This window comes from Salvelinus fontinalis, chromosome 38 (assembly GCF_029448725.1).
Source record: "Salvelinus fontinalis isolate EN_2023a chromosome 38, ASM2944872v1, whole genome shotgun sequence".
NCBI lineage: Eukaryota > Metazoa > Chordata > Actinopteri > Salmoniformes > Salmonidae > Salvelinus > Salvelinus fontinalis.
Window position 1 is genome coordinate 20,150,234 of NC_074702.1, and position 20,646 is coordinate 20,170,879.

Sequence of the window (20,646 nt, forward strand, 5' to 3'; positions counted from 1 at the left end):
TTGAGGCAGAATGAGAGAGAACCAGCACGATGTAACAATACTCCTCATTGACTATTGGGTTCTTCTATTGGGTGCTTTGTGCTTTTAAAATTCGATGTACACCTCTTCAAGAGCTCTTCAAGACAAGACATTGATTTAGTTGCAGGCCATAAAAAGTCATATTGTTCTCAAAAGCATGCTGGACAAGTACACTACATTACCAAAGTATGTGAACAACTACTCGTTAAACATAAAAAAAAAATCAAAGGCATTAATATAGAGTTCGTCCTCCCTTTGCTGCTGTAACAGCCTCCACTGTTCTTGGAAGGCTTTCCAATAGATTATGAACATTGTGGCAGAGAATTGGTTCCATTCAGCCACAGGAGCATTATTGAGGTTGGGCACTGATGTTGGGCGATTGGGTCTGGCTCGCAGTCAGTGTTCAAGTTCATTCCAAAGATGTTTGATGGGGTTGAGGTCAGGACTCTGTGCAGGCCAGTCAAGTTCTTCCACACCAATCTCGACAAACCATTTCTGTGTGGACCTTGCTTTGTGCGCAGGGGCATGCATTGTCATGCTGAAACAGGGAAGGGCCTTCCACAAACTATTGCCACAAAGTTGAAACCACAGAATCATCTAGAATGTCATTGTATGCTGTAGTGTTAAGATTTCCCTTTACGGCCTCCCGAGTGCTAGCTGTGGCACTAGAGATTCTGGGTTCGAGTCCAGGCTCTGTTGCAGCCGGCCGCGACCGGGAGACCCATGGGGCGATGCACAATTGGCTCACTGTCGTCCGCTTAAGGTGAGGGTTTGGCCGGAAGGGATGTCCTTGTCCCATCGCGCACTAGCAACTCCTGTGGCGGGCTGGGCGCAGTGCATGCTGACACAGTCGCGTGTGTTTCGAAGGACGCACGGCTCTCGACCTTTGCCTCTCCCGAGTCCGTACGGGAGTTGCAGCAATGAGACAAGACTGTAACAACCAATTGGATACCACAAAATTGGGGAGAAAACGGGGTAAAAAATTAAATAAGAATTGATTTCCCTTCACTGGAACTAAGGGGCATAGCCCGAACCATGAAAAACAGCCCCAGACCATTATTCCTCCTCCACCAAACTTTACAGTTGGCACTATGCATTGGGGCAGGTAGCATTCTCCTGGCATCCGCCAAACCCAGATTCGTCCGTAGACTGTTTGATGGTGAAGCGTGATTCATCACTCCAGAGAACGCGTTTCCATTGCTCCAATGGTGGCGAGCTTTACACCACTCCAGCCGACACTTGGTATTGGCGTGTTGATCTTAAGCTTGTGTGCGGCTCTCGGCAATGGAAACCCATTTCATTAAGCTCCCAACAAACAGTTATTGTGCTGACATTGCTTCCAGAGGCAACTTGGTCGTGAGTCTTGCAACCGAGGAAAGATGATTTTTATGCGCTACGCGTTTCAGCACTCGGCGGTCCCGTTCTGTGTCCCTGTTTGGTTTTACACTTCGCGCCTGAGTCGTTGTTGCTCATAAAGTTTCCACTTCACAATAACAGCACTAACAGTTGACTGGGGCAGCTCTAGCAGGGAAGAAATTTGACAAACTGACTTGTTGGAAAGGCAGAAAACTATGACAGTGCCACGTTAAAAGTCACTGAGCTCTTCAGTAAGATAATTCTACTGTCAATGTTTGGCTATGGAGATTGCATGGCAGTGTGGTCGACTTTATACAGCTTTCAGGAACGGGTGTGGCTGAAATAGCCGAATCCACTACTATTGTATATATACTATAGGTTTACACCAGTTGCGGTCGATGCCTTTTAAGATAAGGGAGGACGATTATTATTATTTTTTATGAGTATGGCCGTATTTCTATTACAGGATATTAGTTGACTGTCATTCATATTCCATTCAACCAGCTCAATGTAGCATCGATAGGTTTAGGCTACTACATGAAACTCAAATGTTCTCTATACCCATCATGAGGTTGCTACCTAGCCTATGAATGAAAGTTTACAACTTAGGTGCAAAAGTCGAGAGAAATGTTTGTAATCAATGTGACAGATAATCTTGCCTGTGTAGTTGATCTAGGATGTAATCATTAGTCCAACAGTTGCAAACAAGAGTTTCTTTTGGACAAATTCAGGTATGTTTATTCCCGTTTCGTTCCATTTGCTTCCGTTTAAGAAAGGTTTTTCCAACAGATTCGGCGGATTGAATACCTTCCTGATCACCACAAACACAATTCACTTTCATAGCAGCCACATACCACAGGATGATCCCTTTGATCGTTGGATAATTTCTTATCGCGTTTATGCGCTCTCCTCCTCTAAGCTTTTCCCTTCGATTCTGGACTTCAGTGCACAACACATCAGTTGTCTGTGACCAGGCGAAAAAACTTTTCCAAGTCAAACTTTCATATCATAACTGCTAACCGCTACACACAGCCTACATCATTGTCACCATATTAGCTAACGACAAGACAACATAGCTACTAGAACTAACGCCTCAGTAAACCCGCTACAATCATGCAGGACAGTGTACAGTTAGCAAGCAGTTTAGCAATTACACCGGTGGGGCCCAGTGGCAATAAATTAATAAAACCAAAAGCTTACCTTGACCTGGAAGAGTTCCAGTGTGGGATAGCCATAGCCAGCTAGGTAACATAGCATCCCTCTCTGAGCCGGGTGTTTGAGTAGGCTAAACTAGCTAGCTGCATTAGCTAGCTAAGTAAGTGAAAGGTAAACAAATAAGAAATATAGCTAGCTCTCTCTCTCTCACTAATTTTTTCAAAATGTTTAACCTGTCTAGGAACGCCAACAGCCAATGAAATTGCAGGGCGCCAAATTCAATCAACAGAAATCTCATAATTCAAATTTCTCAAACATACAAGTATTAGACACCATTTTAAAGATAAAATTCTCGTTAATCCAACCACAGTGTCCGATTTCAAAAAGGCTTTTCGGCGAAAGCAGAACATATCATTATGTTAGGTCAGCAACTAGTCATAGAAAGCATACAGCGATTTTCCAACCAAAGAGAGGAGTCACAAAAAGCAGAAATAGAGATAAAATGAATCACTAACCTTTGATATTCTTCGTCAGATGACACTCCCGGGACAAAATGTTACACAATACATGTATGTTTTGTTCGATCAAGTTCATATTTATATCCAAAAACCTCCGTTTACATTTGGCTTTGACTCCAAAACATCCCGTGAATTTGCACAGAGCCACATCAATTTACAGATATACTCATAATAAACATTGATAAAAGATACAACTGTTATTCACAGAATTAAAGATATACTTCTCCTTAATGCAACCGCTGTGTCAGATTTCAAAAAAACTTTATGGATAAAGCAAACCATGCAATAATCTGAGTACGGCGCTCAGAGACCAACACAACCCAGACAGATATCCGCCATGTTGGAGTCAACAGAAGTCAGAAATAACATTATAAATATTAACTTACCTTTGATGATCTTCATCAGAATGCACTCCCAGGAATCCCAGTTCCACAATAAATGTTTGATTTGTTCGATAAAGTTAATCATTTATGTCCAAATACCTCCTTTTTGTTAGGGATGCGCGATCACTAGGAGCAGACGAAAGTCAAAAGGTTCCGTTACAGTCCGTAGAAACATGTCAAACGAAGTATAGAATCAATCTTTAGGATGTTTTTAACATAAATCTTCAATAATGTTCCAACCGGAGAATTCCTTTGTTTTCAGAAATGCAATGGAACTCAAGCTAACTCTCACGTGAACGCACATGGTCAGCTCGTGGCTCTCTGGGAGAGACTTTACTCAATCCCCTCTCATTCGCCCCCACTTCACAGTAGAAGCATCAAACAAGGTTCTGAAGACTGTTAACATCTAGTGGAAGGATTAGGAAGTGCAATATGACCACATAGACACTGTGTATTCGATAGGCCAAGAGTTGAAAAACTACAAACTACAAACTTTCCCACTTCTTGGTTGGATTTTTCTCAGGTTTTTGCCTGCCATATGAGTTCTGTTATACTCACAGACATCATTCAAACAGTTTTAGAAACTTCAGAGTGTTTTCTATCCAAATCTACTAATAATATGCATATATTAGCAACTGGGACTGAGTAGCAGGCAGTTTACTCTGGGCACGCTTTTCATCCAAACGTGAAAATGCTGCCCCCTAGTCCAAACAGGTTAACTATTGTCTTTCTCTCTATTTAAGTCAACTACTCAGCACATTTTGTGCACAGCAGTGCTAGCTAGCTGTAGCTTATACTTTCAGTACTAGATTCATTATCTGATCCTTTAATTGGGTGGACAACATTTCAGTTCATGCTGCAAGACCTCTGATAGGTTGGACGACGTCCTCTGGAAGTTGTCATCCTAGGTTTTGTATTGAAGTAAAATGTACCCAGAGGAGGACAGAAACTAGTTGTCCTCCAGCTACACCATGGTGCATGTCACAGCAGCCTTCGGTTTGGCTCCCCCTCCTGTCCAGCTCAGGCGTTCGGCGTCGCTGGCCTTCTAGCTGCTGTCGAACCTACTGCTGGCAAACGGCCTTCACTCATCAACCCCGGACTTGTCTCGTCATCATTACACACATCTGGTTCCAATCCCCACTCTATCACTGTATATATACTCCCTCTGCCATTTGTCTTTGTCTGTCATTGTAAATGTTATTTGTTTTCCTGAGAGGACTCTCTCCTACTATTTCCTGAGTACTTTATATTTTTCACTTTGGGTTCACCCTGTGCCTTTTTGTTTATGTAGATATATTTTGAGCACAACAGCGTTTGGGTTTCGTCCCGCTTTGATCTATGGTGCTTAAATAAATTCAGTAGTTCTAAACCTGCGACTGCCTCCTGCATACTCCTCTCTACACCAATGACAGTGCTATCCTACAGAGTGCTGTTGAGGCTACTGTAGACCTTCAATTATTTGGTTACATGCAAATATAAACTCAGCAAAAAAAGAAACGTCCCTTTTTCAGGGCCCTGTCTTTCAAAGATAATATGTAAAAATCCAAGTAACTTCACAGAACTTCATTGTAAAGGGTTTAAACACTGTTTCCCATGCAATTAATGAACATGCAACTGTGGAACGGTCGTTAAGACACTAACACCTAGGGCCTCCCGGGTGGCGCAGTGGTCTAGGGCACTGCATCGCAGTGCTAACTGAGCCACCAGAGTCTCTGGGTTCGCGCCCAGGCTCTGTCGCAGCCGGCCGCGACCGGGAGGCCCGTGGGGCGACGCACAATTGGCATAGCGTCGTCCGGGGTAGGGAGGGTTTGGCCGGTAGGGATATCCTTGTCTCATCGCGCTCCAGCGACTCCTGTGGCTGGCCGGGCGCAGTGCGCGCCAACCAAGGGGGCCAGGTACACGGTGTTTCCTCCGACACATTGGTGCGGCTGGCTTCCGGGTTGGAGGCGCGCTGTGTTAAAGAAGCAGTACGGCTGGTTGGGTTGTGCTTCGGAGGACGCATGGCTTTCGACCTTCGTCTCTCCCGAGCCCGTACGGGAGTTGTAGCGATGAGACAAGGTAGTAATTACTAGCGATTGGATACCACGAAAAATTGGGGAGAAAAAAAATAAAATAAAAATAATAATAATAATAATAATAATAATTAAAAAAAATAAAAAATACATTAAAAAATAATAAATAAAAAAAATAAAAAAAAGAGGAGAAAAAAAAGACACTAACACCTTACAGACGGTAGGCAATTAAAGTCACAGTTTTGAACTTAGGACACTAAAGAGGCCATTCTACTGACTCTGAAAACCCCCAAAAGAAAGATGCCCAGGGTCCCTGCTCACCTGCGTGAACGTGCCTTAGGCATTATGCAAGGAGGCATGAGGACTGCAGATGTGGCCAGGGCAATAAATTGCAATGTCCGTACTGTGAGACACCTAAGACAGTGCTAGAGGGAGACATGACGGACAGGTGATCGTCCTCGCAGTGGCAGACCACGTGTAACACCTGCACCTGCACAGGATCGGTACATCTGAACATCACACCTGCGGGACAGGTACAGGATGGCCACAAAAACTGCCCGAGTTACACCAGGAACGCACAATCCCTCCATCATTACTCAGACTGTCCGCAATAGGTCTGAGAGAGGCTGGATTGAGGGCTTGTAGGCCTGTTGTAAGGCAGGTCCTCACCAGACATCACCGGCAACAACGTCACCTATGGGCACAAACCCACCGTCGCTGGACCAGACAGGACTGGCAAGGAGTGCTCTTCATTGATGAGTCGCGGTTTTGTCTCACCAGGGGGGATGGTCGGATTTGCATTTATCGTCAAAGGAATGAATGTTACACCGAGGCCTGTACTCTGGAGCGGGATCGATTTGGAGGTGGAGGTTCCGTCATGGTCTGGGGCGGTGTGTCACAGCATCATCGGACTGAGCTTGTTGTCATTGCAGTCAATCTCAATGCTGTGCGTTACAGGGAAGACATCCTCCTCCCTCATGTGGTACCCTTCCTGCAGGTTTATCCTAACATGACCCTCCAGCATGACAATGCCACCAGCCATACTGCTCGTCTGTGTGTGATTTCCTGCAAGACAGGAATGTCAGTGTTCTGCCATGGCCAGCGAAGAGCCTGGATCTCAATCCCATTGAGCATGTCTGGGACCTGTTGGATCGGAGGGTGAGGGCTAGGGCCATTCCCCCCTAGAAATGTCCGGGAACTTGCAGGTACCTTGGTGGAAGAGTGGGGTAACATCTCACAGCAAGAACTGGCAAATCTGGTGCAGTCCATGAGGAGAAGATGCACTACAGTGCTTAATGCAGCTGGTGGCCACACCAGATACTGACTGTTACTTTTGATTTTGACCCCCCCTTTGTTCAGGGACACATTCCATTTCTGTTATCACAGGTCTGTGGAACTTGTTCAGTTTATGTCTCAGTTGTTGAATCTTATGTTCATACAAATATTTACACATGTTAAGTTTGCTGAAAATGAACCCAGTTGACAGTGAGAGGACATGTATTTTTCCCCTGAGTTTATTTAGTCAACGTTTTGTCTAAAAAGGATAGTTTTTTTTTAATGTTTCACTATTTTTATGAAATTCACTGAGGAGCATGGTCCTCCCATTCCTCCTCTGAGGAGCCTCCACAGGTTTACACTGTAGATACCATTTATGTTAGATGTTATAAGGTGGGAATAGGCTTTATAACTGTGGATATGTCCTTTGTGGGGAAGTTTTTCCAAAAACAGAAATCTCCTCAATGCAGGGAAAATATTAAATGGAAAGGATACATTAGCGGGCCATGGTTGTGTCATTTGGCCTTTTGAAGATCTTAGAAAAGAAATAAAGAGCGTCAAAAAGAAACAAAACATGCCAACATTGTTATTGAACAACCTTCTTCGTTTCCGCTGGCAGCTGGTTTGAAGCCCAGCCAAGGTCTGTAGCGGAAGTAAATTCATCTTCACGTTCGACTTCGAGCAAACACATTCTTGGACCACAAATGAATGTGTCCAAGCAGCTGGATAAGGACTCCATGAAAGTGCTAGCTACTGCCCTCATTCAATGCCATTTTGACTATGCTAGTACTTTCTGGTTTGGGAGCTTATCTAAACTTATGAAGGGGAAGCTCCAGATTGCCTAGAATAAGTTGATCAGGGTAGTTTTGAAGGTGAGTCCACGTACTCACATAGGCAGGAGCTGCTTTCAGGAACTAAACTGGCTGCCTGTATTTATGAGTATTTAGGAGTATTTATGATCCTGCGCCCAGATATTTAAGTGATTACTTTCCTCGTGTTAGGGATGCACACAATCACAGCACCAGATCAGGTGTTGCTGATGCAGGTTCAGGAGTAATGTTGGGAAAGGTACTTTCTTGTATACTGGAGCCTCAGAATGGAATGAGTTGCCTCTGCCTATAAAAATAACGTCCTCTCTGGACAGCTTTAAAAATAAAGTAAAAATATGTTTGATGTCCTCTGTGCCCATATGAATAACCCCTATGATGTAACTGGAATGGTGAGATAGATGTTCTTCTTTTATGTTTTTGCTTTATTATTTCATTGGCATACTGTGTTCGATCTTGTATAGCCATCTTGTCTCAAGAGGACCACAATGGAAATAAGTCCCAGACTTTATTGTGTGTTATCCTTGATGATTTTATTCATGTGCATGTATGGCTTTTAAGTTTTATGTGTGCTTGTTTTTTTTAAATGGTCGAATTAATCAACTAAAGTAAAGTCCCTCAAATCCATTCAAAGTAATTGAATTGTGTTCAGTTCAGTAAAAAAAAAGTAATTTATCACAGAGTCCTTGGAATGTCAATAAATGTGTCAATCAGGTGACATCATTGTCTTTTAAAAGCAAATTAATCCATAAAATAACATCTTTATGACCACAAAACATCAAATTATTTTTGTAACTTTTTCCCCTGTGTTATACATTCTGGAGGAGGTAGTCCCCTTGCTGAACATGTGCATTTCTAAATTAAAGCATTTAATCATCCTTTTATTCTTCACTGACCTAAGAGAGTATACATTTAAGGTTGAAAAATACATCTGGATCCAGTAAGGTGACCTTTTTCCTGTGCACCTAAAGTTGATGAATATGACCAAACTTCTGTTTGTAAAACTTCCATAAAACACAGCACACACAACTGAGTGACAACTTAGGTGATTGAGGAGGTCGTATAATGCTCAACACAGAGTAGACAAAGTCTCATCTATCGTTCATAACACATACATTGTTCTTTTTACCACATTTGTTGGGTGAAGAGTTAGAGGAAGGCCTTGATTGTGTTTCCTCTGCCAGTACCCCCCTCCCCCCAAACACACACACCTCACTGACTAAGCGCTGTGGTTACGTGTGTTTACCCAGACTTGTGGGTTTCACAAGTGTTTGACATTACTAATGGCCGATATAGAAGATGGTGGTCTCAAACCTTGTAGCAGGTTGTCATTACCCCTTCTGTCCCAGTCCCAATCCTTTGTGAGGGACCTGAAAACAGACGCCAAGTCCTAGCAACCTCTGTTTATTGGGACTTGAGGGGAATTTGAAGGGTTGGGCTGTTGATCTGACGTTTGTTTGGTTTGTCACAGAGTCAATGGGTTACAGAGTCAGATTATGTGTGAGGTCACAGGAGACAGTGAAAGGCGCTTGGCAACAAGTCAAAGGTAACGGCAAGAACAAGTATGTTGAATCATTGGAACAGTACACATACTTGAGGAGGTGACAAGTCATCAGGGACATCTCATCAAGTAAGTACCCAGGTTCTTTGCTCTGCACTCCTTTCTCCTTCCCTCTTTCACCCTGCTTCCACATTTCCCTTTTATTCCCTCCATCTGTCCTCCATTAATGCCTGCCTGCTCCCTCTTTTTCCTTTAATCTCCTTGGCTGACCCCTCTTTACAAATGGCCATCCTTCTCTCCTCAATCACTATGAGTTGGACCAGAGCACACAAACAACAGAGATGAACACTTCAGACAGACAGTGGGAGGGCAGAGCGGGCAGCAGCCAAGAACAGATGGAGTCTCCTCACACTGATTCTGTTAGCCCAAACAAACATAGGCAATGAAAGGCTGAGGGGTTTGTTTGGTTGCATGCGAGGACAATGCTTCTTTTATTAATTTTGCCCACACCAGTGCATACTGTAACGTAAGCTGTTTGGTAGCTTTCGTTTATTGTTATGCTTCCGATTCAGAGCTTTTTAGTTATATTCTGTGTTATGGTTTGTTCGAAAATGAAGACAGCTTTAAGTTGGTCTAGTGTAATACAAACCTCTCATCTGAAACTTGACTTCAGCAGTTAAACTACAGTATATGACTCATATGAGTAATTGTACGTTGTAAACTTGTGAAAATGTGTGAAAAGAATATTACAGTGTCAGAGGTGGATGTCCTGCTGCGTATGCCAGCTTGTTAATGCCAGTCTCCCTATCTTTTCTATCAGTCATTGTCCTTACTCATAGTTATTCCTTCACACCTTCTTCTCGTCTCATTATTTCCTGGTCTAGCGCTCCTCTCCTCTGTGAACAGTTCTCTAATTCCATCCCACGGGATCTGCCTTCCTCTTTTTCCTTCCTCCTCCACCAATCTGTCCATATTTTCACTGTCTTATCAAGGTGTTCCTCCTCACTTCACTCCTCTGTCAATCTCTGTCATATTTTTACTGTCTCAACGTGTCTCATCCTCCTGAACTCTTATTTTACCCTCTCCTCCTACATGACCTCTCTGTCTCATCTAAACTCGCTGGCCTTTGCCATGGAAAGATATAATTTCTCTTTTGGCTGTCATGTTGTAAAAAATCCCCCTAGAAAAAAAGAGCAAATCCCCAAAATAGGAGAGTAATCTAATCAGGTGAAACCAGAGCTCCCGTGGCCGTGTCAGCAGGAGCCATCTACCTCAATCTCCCTCTGACGCCAGTCTCCACTCCGCTCATCCCTCTATCTCTTTCTTTCCATCTGTCTCCACCTCCTTCTCTTTTCCCTTTCTCACCCCACCATCCATCACTCATTGTCCTTTTTCTCTGCCCCTGTCTTCTGTGCAGTGGCCCTGGTCACGTAGGCAGCTGGTATTTCCAATGGTAGGTCTGGCCTGGGTCGAGCTGATAATGAGCTGTGTGAATCTGAAGCCTTGTCATCCGAGCCACAGTGGAGCACAGGGCTGGAGTGTAGAGTGCACTGTAGAAAGGAGACAGGCAGACAGGTGGCCAGAGAGGGATAGGAACAGAGAGAAAGAATGAAGCACTGTTGTGCTCGTGCCCTTTGGTTCATCATGTGTATGGAAACTCTACAGCTACATGGTACACGGTACATGGTAGGCCCCCATTGTTCCAGAAGTCTTTGGTAACTGGAGAATCTTGTCAATGCTATTAGTGGGCAACGGAGTGCCTGTAAAAAGGATTGACAGAGACCCTACAGATCTTAGTCTAATAGCATTTAGCGATAGAGACCCTTTCATGTCATTCATAACTGGAGGTCTTGCTCTCTATTTCTCTCTCTCTCTTTCTTTCCCTCCCTCCCTTACTCCCTATCTCTCCATCGGAGGCTAAGGGAAAAATCCCATAAGTCTAGATGAATAATGAATACTATACATTATTCATATAAGTAAGTCCTAGAATAGTACATTTTTTCCAGCCTTAGTTACTTATATATTTGATGAAACAACTATGTTTATTTGATGACTGTTGTTGACTGATATGATAAGGTTCAAAGTGAACACATACATTGCTGTACATTTTTGGACATGACAACAGGTGTGTGCCATCCTTAGTTAGCTAGGCAGGGGCTGTTATGTATGCAGAACACACTTTGATCCAGGGACATAAGCCGCAGGTGGTTTGCAGACTATTTCACGTCTGCCTGGGTAGAAGAATGCCATAGTTAATTCTCACAGTAAATGCAATTATTTCAAGGAGAGGTGCTTGTGGGGAGGCATTAAAAGCATTCCAAAAAATATTTCTAATTAACCGATTAATTTTTTTACAAAAGTAATCACATTCTTCTCCAATGCAAGGCCAAAATTTCAAGCCTGTGTTTTCAGACATCAGACGACTAAGTAGAGTGAACAAAAAACAGCCTGCAAGTTAACCTCCTGTTCAAGCTGATGAAGAGCTGCAATATCATATCCCACTACAGTGAGTGCTCCCACTTCACGTTTAGCAGCAGTGATAATAAATACACAATATATCACCTATTCCCATGTGTTCACTCTGTAGATAAGAACAGAGGCTGTTTATGTGGCTCTAATGGAGCTCTATCAGCAGCTGCTCTCATGGCTTCACATCAGCTAGGGATTGTAATCACCTGGTTGGCATCATACATATCCATAAACTACACTGTGACTTGGTGGAAAATGAAATGGTGCCGTGACACTTCCACTGTGCACTTTGTTAACGGTTATTGTTATTCATAAGAGTGCGCTGTGCTTTCCCCAGATTTAAAGTCAAAGTACTTTCCAGTTATGCCCTGAATCAGAGAAGTGTTTGATTGTAGGTTTCATTAATGTCTAGGGGCGCACTGCGACAACCTGAATGTGTTGCTAGTCTTCCCTCCGTGTGCTCTTTTCAAATGCCTTGACAGTTGCCTTGTGCATTCATTGGCTAGAACCCTAAAAAACACAACATGCCACTAATGTGGACTCACCTCTGGCTTTTTCATGGACATTTTCTTTCAGACACTTGACCTTTTTTTCTACCTTGTCAAGATGTTTCTGGAATCTTTTGTTTGACTGCAAGATCTTCTTGTTATACCCCAACAAAAAGAGAACCAGACGAAAGCGATGTGCGTTGTGCAGTCTTGGATGGAGGGAGTTGACACCTGATTTAGGAATAGGCCAGGAGCATGTGTCTTGAGACTTTTCACCAGGTTAGCCATCAGTACGGAACAGGTCATGCAATGTTCTTTCAATCAGATGTTAACTTCCTCCATCAGGGTCACACTGCTGTGCAAATCAAACATACTTGGAAAGGCGCAGAGGGGAAACTGATTCCCGTTTTTAGTTTAGGTAATTAGAAGGATTTGAACAGTGAGGGGAATAAGATGAGACAAACAGGATGTTTTACTGTTGTTGATGATATATGAATTTACATAATGTACCAAGATATATACAGTACATGGAGGGAGGCAGCCAGTATAGACCATATACATAGAGAGAGGGAGGATGTCAAGATGGAAGGATCAGGTTACAGCTGCTTTTCTCTCTGGCTTCTGTTCCATTAACTAAGGGGCCTGGATGGGTGAGAGAGATTCAGACACTCTAGGAGGACAGTGGAAGATGTATAGAACTTGCTTCTTCATTATTGAAAACAGCATGTTACATCAATACAGCCTTCATGTGATACACTGTACTTCCAATACGCATCACTCATGATGTTACATCAATACAGTCCATTTACCAAACTAACACACTAGCTGTCAAGCTACTGCGCTGTACCGTAGCTCACAATGTGCCACCTTTCTCCACATGCTCTGATTGCCTGCTCTGATTGCTAGCACATTGTGCAAATGCCCCCCCCCCCCCCCCCCGGCTCTGTTGTTTGCAGTACAATTCAAGTCTGTCAGCACTACCAGATTAATACAGCTCTGGTGGACTGAGCATCCACCACTGCAGCCCACTGAATTCAGCCCTTCCCCCAACATTTCCATTCAAGGTATAAGAATTATTAAAGACTTATTAAATAAGAGTAAGACTATCAGGTATCAAGGTAAGACCCAGATGCAGACTGTGTTGAAGTGACAATGTTTGTTACAGCAACAGGGGCTAAGGTACAGGACGGAAGGCAGGCTCAGGTCAGGCAGAGGTCGGTAATCCAGAGGTGAGGCAAAGGTACAGGACGGCAGACAGGGTCAGGGGCAGGAAGAGTAGTCATGCTGGTGGGTACAGGGTCAGGACAGACAAGGGTCAAAAACCAGGAGGATGAGAAAATAGAAACTGGGGAAAAGCAGGAGCTGACACAAAACACTGGTTGGCTTGACAAACAAGACGAACTGGCAACAGACAAACAGAGAACACAGGTATAACTACACAGGGGATAATGGGGAAGATGGGCGGCACCTGGAGGGGGTGGAGACAATCACAAAGAGGTTTGTGAGGCTAAGAAGAATGGATGGATGAATGTATGGATGGATGCATACATGGAGAGACAGAGGGATGGTTAAAGGCCACTTTTTTTTACTGTAAATGTGTCTCCATTATTTTATATCCTTCCCATACCTAGTTTGCCTTAACACAGATAGACCAGCCAGGGACCATCCCCCAAAGAAGTGCTATTCCCAATTCCTGGAAGTCGTGATGACGTCACCCACATAGCACCCACATGACTCATTGGTCGATGTTAATTGTATAATGTTCTATTAAATAGGTACTAAATCATGACTCCACTCCCCTTACTTCCACACCTTAACCTGTCCCAGACAACCAAACACCATGCAGCCCCCATGCAGATGCTGGCAAAATGTCATTTTCCCAGACCAACCACAAGGTTAATCATTCTCTAACCAGTAGGGCAATAACGTCTGTGGGAAAGTGTGTGTTCTTGAGTATGTGCGTTTGTGCACGCGTGCATGCTACCCTATCTTCTGCATGTCCCTCTAGCCGATAATCCGTCCCATATCATAGCACATCTCTCAGGCCCTCTCTCCTCTGATTAGAGGGATGACGCCTGTATATTTCTTTATTACTAGGATAACCCCATTTGGATTGGACATTTCCATGCCGGTAATGGCGTCGCCTGTCATGTAATTTCTCCCTTTAGACACCTCTTTCCATTCACACTCAATATGGAATGGCTCTCAGGCTATTATCTGCACCTCCAAACCAACCCTGGGCTGTTGTCTTAGCCGGAAATTAAAGTAATGTTATACAAGATGGCTGACTACTAGATTTATTAGCAAGATAGCCCAGCTATATTACTGTGATTATGGATGACTACTTTTGGGTGTACCTGTGGTGTACCAACTTATACTGTTTGTGTTTGCATCTGTGTATCTCCAACACAATCATTTGAAGTGAAATTGTTGTCATGACCAATGTTTGTTTTGATAGTTATGGCTGTTTATTTTTTAGGTGTGAGATGTTGTTATGGGTGTTCTAATTTGCTCAGGGAGGGACAACCTCAAATGTAAATCTGCTCTCGTTCCGTAATGACAGTAATCATTTGTAGTAATTACTGTTACCCGCTGAGCGCTTTGATGATTATTTTCATCCCTGGACTGGATATTAGTGTAAGATAACATTAATTTGCTCCCTTTAAATATTGTCTGACTCCTCTACCTCCCTTTGGCTCGTCTCTCCTTCTGGTCCTCTCAACAGGTGTAACAGGCCTGGTGCAGATAGATGAGAATGGGGACAGAGAGACAGACTTCGCTTTCTGGGACATGACTGACACCAACACCAGTGTTTTCCAGGTACTGAATACACACACACATTTCTCTCTCTCTTGCTCTCACTCACTCTCTCTCTCTCTCTCTCTCTCTCTAGCATGCTCTGTCTCTTGCTCTCTCTCTCTTGCTCTCTCTCTTTCTCTCTCTCATACACTAAGGCTCCTCATCTCTTTCATTCTGCCAGTGCTCATAAAGCTGCCTGCCTGTGTACACAGTCTCTGTGTGTTTTGGAGATTGGAGAATAAAACTAGATGTACTCCAGAGGCATTAACATCTTGAAGAAAAGAGCTCTACAGTTCATAGAAAGACCTCCATGTATCCATTACCACTACAATATACCATCTGCTCAGGTCTCTACAGTTCATAGAAAGACCTCCATGTCTCCATTACCACTACAATATACCATCTGCTCAGGTCTCTACAGTTCATAGAAAGACCTCCATGTCTCCATTACCACTACAATATACCATCTGCTCAGGTCTCTACAGTTCATAGAAAGACCTCCATGTCTCCATTACCACTACAATATACCATCTGCTCAGGGTATGGGTAAATGGGGCAACAACTATATATAGCTATAGCATACAGTATTACCAAACCTTATTTCAGCTTACATATGATAATTGAATATGTAATTTCATCCACCCAGTGCCAATGTGTTTGTCTTATGTAATGACAGAATAATAAATATTAATTGATGGCAAGCCACTGAGGTTAATGACCAACTGATCCAGCGAGATCAAGAGTGTGTACATGTACATATGTGGATGGGTGAGTACGTACGTGCGTGTTTATGCGTGTGTGTGTGTGTTGGTGTTCATGTGTATGTCCGTGTGTGAACAGGGAGAGAGAGTGGATGTTTTTCACCCAGTGTGAGGGGGTGAGTGTCAAGTCTTTGGGCTGATTAGTGGCTCATTGAACGTCGTCTCCCATTATCACCCTATGCTAATGCATTGCATTGAGAATAATGTGTCAATCTTGCCAGCCAGCCATCTCACTGTATAAGAGGACCACAATGGAAATAAGCCTTCTGGCTTTATTCTGTTTTTATCCTCTAAAATGTTTAATTATGTAATGTTGTCTCCGGCTAGAACAGCCTACTGCTTTAAATTATCTAATACATTCAATCAATCAATGTGTGGTATGTTATTTGTCTATAACATTAGACATGTAATAGTAAGTTATACTGTGTTCCTTGCCAGATTGTGTTGGTGTACAACGGCTCTCAGAAGAAGCTGCGGGCCTTGCCTGGGATGGACATCCAGTGGCCAGGGGGCGCTGCTCCTTTAGATGTGCCCGTCTGTGGCTTCAAGAACGACAACCCAGCCTGCCTCGCACGTCAGTGGACTCCGTCTGTCTCTCACTCACTTCTGTATATACTACCCCACATAAAATGTCTATGTTTGCATGACGAGGCAGAATGTATACTAGTCATAATCAGTCAAAACAGCCTACGATGACTGACTTTACACTGTCATGCAGTGGCTGTATTGAAGGAAACCAGGGGACCATAAAAATGTTTCCCCTGTCTCTTTTTCCAGGAACCATCACAATCCACCAGATGGTAACAATTGTGGTGTTCTTCATCATTATCATCATCCTCACCATTACTGTCTTCATATACAGGTGAGTGTAGACAGACCAGTTCAATCAGCAAGTAAGCACAAGGCCTAGAATCTACGGGAAGAGTTTTATGTCATTACGTTTATAGCATTGTTCACATATCTAAAAGAGCAATCTATCATCTCGTTCTCTCTCTTTCACATACACACACACACACACACACACAGGAAGCTGAAGCTTGAAAATGAGCTGGTGGCTCAGCTGTGGAGGGTCTCCTGGGAGGATATTCAGATGAGCAACATGGAGAAAGTCCTGCGAAGCGCAGGCAGCAAGCTCACTCTGTCCCTGGTGAGTCCACACTCACACGCACGCTTGCAACAACACACACATTTCAAAATACACACAGTCTTGCACAAAACTGACCCCATCCCACTTTTTGCTTTATTTACAGAGGGGCTCCAACTACGGATCCCTATTAACAGGAGATGGAAACTTTCAGGTGTTTGCCAAGACAGGCTATTACAAGGTAAGTTTTTGTGCTTGTGTGTGTGTGTGCGTGCGTGAAATAAAGTAACCTTTTAATGTCAACTGGATTGAATGCATAATGTTTTCTCTGTCTTTCAGGCGAACATTGTGGCCATCAAATACATCAACAGAAAACGCATTGAGCTCACCAGAAACGTGCTGTTTGAACTGAAACATGTGAGTCCTCATAAAGGTTGTAGTGTGACGTGGGTATACTCCAGAATGTATATGTGCATCAGAGAATAGTGCTGTCCCTAAATGTGTAAGTCACATGGTGTCCTCCTTTCCTTCCCTCTCCAGATGCGTGATATTCAGAATGAGCACTTGACCCGCTTCATCGGAGCCTGCATCGACCCCCCCAACATCTGCATCATCACAGAGTACTGTCCTCGGGGTAGCCTACAGGTAGCCACCCCTCACCACAACTCCACTGACCCATTACAAATCTTTAGGAAACATTTTCCTTGTCTAAATGGTGTGTGTGTGTGTGTGTGTGTGTACGTGTACGTGTGTGTACGTGTGTGTGTGTGTGTATGCATGTGCGTGTGTGTGTACGCATGTGCGTGCATGGGTGTGTGTTTCATCCTTCAGGACATCATGGAAAATGAGAGCATCACACTGGATTGGATGTTCAGATACTCGTTAATCAATGACATTGTAAAGGTAACCACTGCTCTACACACTCCTGCTTATCTTTCCATGTGTCAACTTCAATTGACTTGAGAAAACACATTTGCATCATTCAACAAGTGAACGTCCGTATGTTTTGCCAAACATTTTCAGACTAAAGCTCAATATGAATAACTAATTTATCTCTAATCTCTCCTTTTGACTATCTCTCTCTTCTCTTTCTATATTTTACCCTCTATCCCTACCTCCCTCCCCTTCTCCTTTCCAGGGCATGGCTTTCCTCCACAACAGTGTCATCGTCTCCCACGGCAACCTGAAGTCGTCCAACTGCGTGGTGGATAACCGCTTTGTGCTGAAGATCACCGACTACGGCCTGTCCAGCTTCCGCACTGAGAGCAACACAGACGACGCCCATGCTTACTATGCCCGTTAGTCACCTGGCTCTGCAGGACATTTCCCTTTAGACACAGATTTAGGATCAGCTTACCCTGATCAAATCCTTAAGAGTGTGAAATACGAAACTGACCTTAGATCAGTTTCTGTAGGCAAATTAATTATACTTTTAGTTAACTTGTCCATCTATGTTTGTAGGAAAGCTGTGGATGGCCCCAGAGCTGCTGAGGTTGGAGAGACCACCTCCATGTGGCACACAGAAGGGAGACGTCTACAGCTTTGGCATCATTCTCCAAGAGGTGGCGCTACGTCACGGAGCCTTCTATCTGGAGGGAGAGCCGCTCAGCCCCAAAGGTAACACACACACACAGACACACTCTCTCTTTCTACATAACAGACATTTGGGACCGATTTGATCCTATGTAGCAAAATTTGACATTTTATTTTTTACATTGGATAAAAGTAGAGACTCAGAGCTAGAAAATTGTATATAATACATTACAGTTGAGGAACAATGGGAAAGTAATTCTGCTTTGAAAGTTTATAAACTTGTAACCCTACTTTATAGAAAAGGGCTCTTGAATGTTTTGGTACACCTACTAGAGAGCTCTTCTTTGTCTAAACCCATTCAGCATCGTTCACAACCTCTTAACTTCTTATGGCTGCAATCCTGTTAACGGGATGATATGACAACAGCCAGTGAAAGTGCAGGGCGCCAAATTCAAACAACAGAAATCTCATAATTAAACTTCCTCAAACATACATGTATCTTATACCATTTTAAAGGTAATCTTGTTGTTAATCCCACCAGAGTGTCCGATTTCAAATAGGCTTTTCAGCGAAAGCACCACAAACGATTATGTTAGGTCACCACCAACTCACAGAAAAATTCAGCCATTTTTCCAGCCAAAGAGAAGAGTCACAAAAAGCACAAATAGAGATAAAATTAATCACTAACCTTTGATTATCTTCATCAGATGACACTCATAGGACTTCATGTTACACAATACATATATGTCTTGTTTGATTAAGTTCATATTTATATCCAAAAACCTCAGTTTACATTGGCGCCATGTTCAGAAATGCCTCCAAAATATCTGGAGAAATTGCAGAGAGCCACGTCAAATAACAGAAATACTCATCATAAACTTTGATGAAAGATACATGATTTACATAGAATTAAAGATACACTTGTTCTTAATGCAACCGCTGTGTCAAATTTCAAAAAGCTTTACGGCAAAACACAATATTCAATAATCTGAAAACAGCGTTCAGCCACAAAAGCAAGCCATACAGTTACCCGCCAAATTGTGCAGTCAACAAAACTCATAAAAAGCATTATAAATCTTCACTTACCTTTGCTGATCTTCGTCGGAATGCACTCCCAGGACTCCCACTCCCACAAGAAATGTTTGTTTTGTTCGGTAATGTCCATCATTTATGTCGAAATAGCTATTTTTGTAGCGTGTTTGGTAAACAAATCCAATGTCAGGAAGCGCGTTCACTAAAAGCTGACGAAATGTCCAAAAGTTCCGTAACAGTCAGTAGAAACATGTCAAACGATGTATTGAATCAATCTTTAGAAGGTTTTTCACATAAATCTTGAATAACGTTCCAACCAGAGAATTACATTGACTTCAGATGAGCGATGGTCAAAGCATGGTCAGGTCATGGCAGACCTGACTAATTCCCCTCTCATTTGGTCCCCCTTCACAGTAGAGGCATCAGACATTTACATTTAAGTCATTTAGCAGACGCTCTTATCCAGAGCGACTTACAAATTGGTGCATTCACCTTATGACATCCAGTGGAACAGCCACTTTACAATAGTGCATCTAGATCTTTTAAGGGGGGGGGGGGGGGGGGGGGCAGAAGGATTGCTTTATCCTAGGTATTCCTTGAAGAGGTGGGGTTTCAGGTGTCTCCGGAAGGTGGTGATTGACTCCGCTGTCCTGGCGTCGTGAGGGAGTTTGTTCCACCATTGGGGTGCCAGAGCAGCGAACAGTTTTGACTGGGCTGAGCGGGAACTGTACTTCCTCAGTGGTAGGGAGGCGAGCAGGCCAGAGGTGGATGAACGCAGTGCCCTTGTTTGGGTGTAGGGCCTGATCAGAGCCTGAAGGTACTGAGGTGCCGTTCCCCTCACAGCTCCGTAGGCAAGCACCATGGTCTTGTAGCGGATGCGAGCTTCAACTGGAAGCCAGTGGAGAGAGCGGAGGAGCGGGGTGACGTGAGAGAACTTGGGAAGGTTGAACACCAGCCGGGCTGCGGCGTTCTGGATGAGTTGTAGGGGTTTAATGGCACAGGCAGGGAGCCCAGCCAACAGCGAGTTGCAGTAATCCAGACGGGAGATGACAAGTGCCTGGATTAGGACCTGCGCCGCTTCCTGTGCGAGGCAGGGTCGTACTCTGCGGATGTTGTAGAGCATGAACCTACAGGAACGGGCCACCGCCTTGATGTTGGTGGAGAACGACAGGGTGTTGTCCAGGATCACGCCAAGGTTCTTAGCGCTCTGGGAGGAGGACACAATGGAGTTGTCAACCGTGATGGCGAGATCATGGAACGGACAGTCCTTCCCCGGGAGGAAGAGCAGCTCCGTCTTGCCGAGGTTCAGCTTGAGGTGGTGATCCGTCATCCACACTGATATGTCTGCCAGACATGCAGAGATGCGATTCGCCACCTGGTCATCAGAAGGGGGAAAGGAGAAGATTAATTGTGTGTCGTCTGCATAGCAATGATA

At 43.8% G+C, this 20,646-nt stretch overlaps 1 protein-coding gene across 3 annotated transcripts in view; it reads left to right on the forward strand.

Moving 5' to 3' along the window:
• Positions 1-20,646, forward strand: part of LOC129837448 (atrial natriuretic peptide receptor 1-like) — a 65,410-nt gene that overhangs the window by 33,897 nt on the left and 10,867 nt on the right. For all 3 annotated transcript variants that reach the window (XM_055903610.1, XM_055903611.1, XM_055903612.1), the window contains exons 6-15: positions 14,728-14,822; positions 16,001-16,136; positions 16,340-16,424; positions 16,589-16,709; positions 16,813-16,887; positions 16,986-17,063; positions 17,187-17,291; positions 17,478-17,549; positions 17,785-17,944; positions 18,108-18,263. In XM_055903610.1, the coding sequence (XP_055759585.1) occupies positions 14,728-14,822; positions 16,001-16,136; positions 16,340-16,424; positions 16,589-16,709; positions 16,813-16,887; positions 16,986-17,063; positions 17,187-17,291; positions 17,478-17,549; positions 17,785-17,944; positions 18,108-18,263 (1,083 nt within the window). The remainder of the gene's footprint in view (positions 1-14,727; positions 14,823-16,000; positions 16,137-16,339; positions 16,425-16,588; positions 16,710-16,812; positions 16,888-16,985; positions 17,064-17,186; positions 17,292-17,477; positions 17,550-17,784; positions 17,945-18,107; positions 18,264-20,646) is intronic.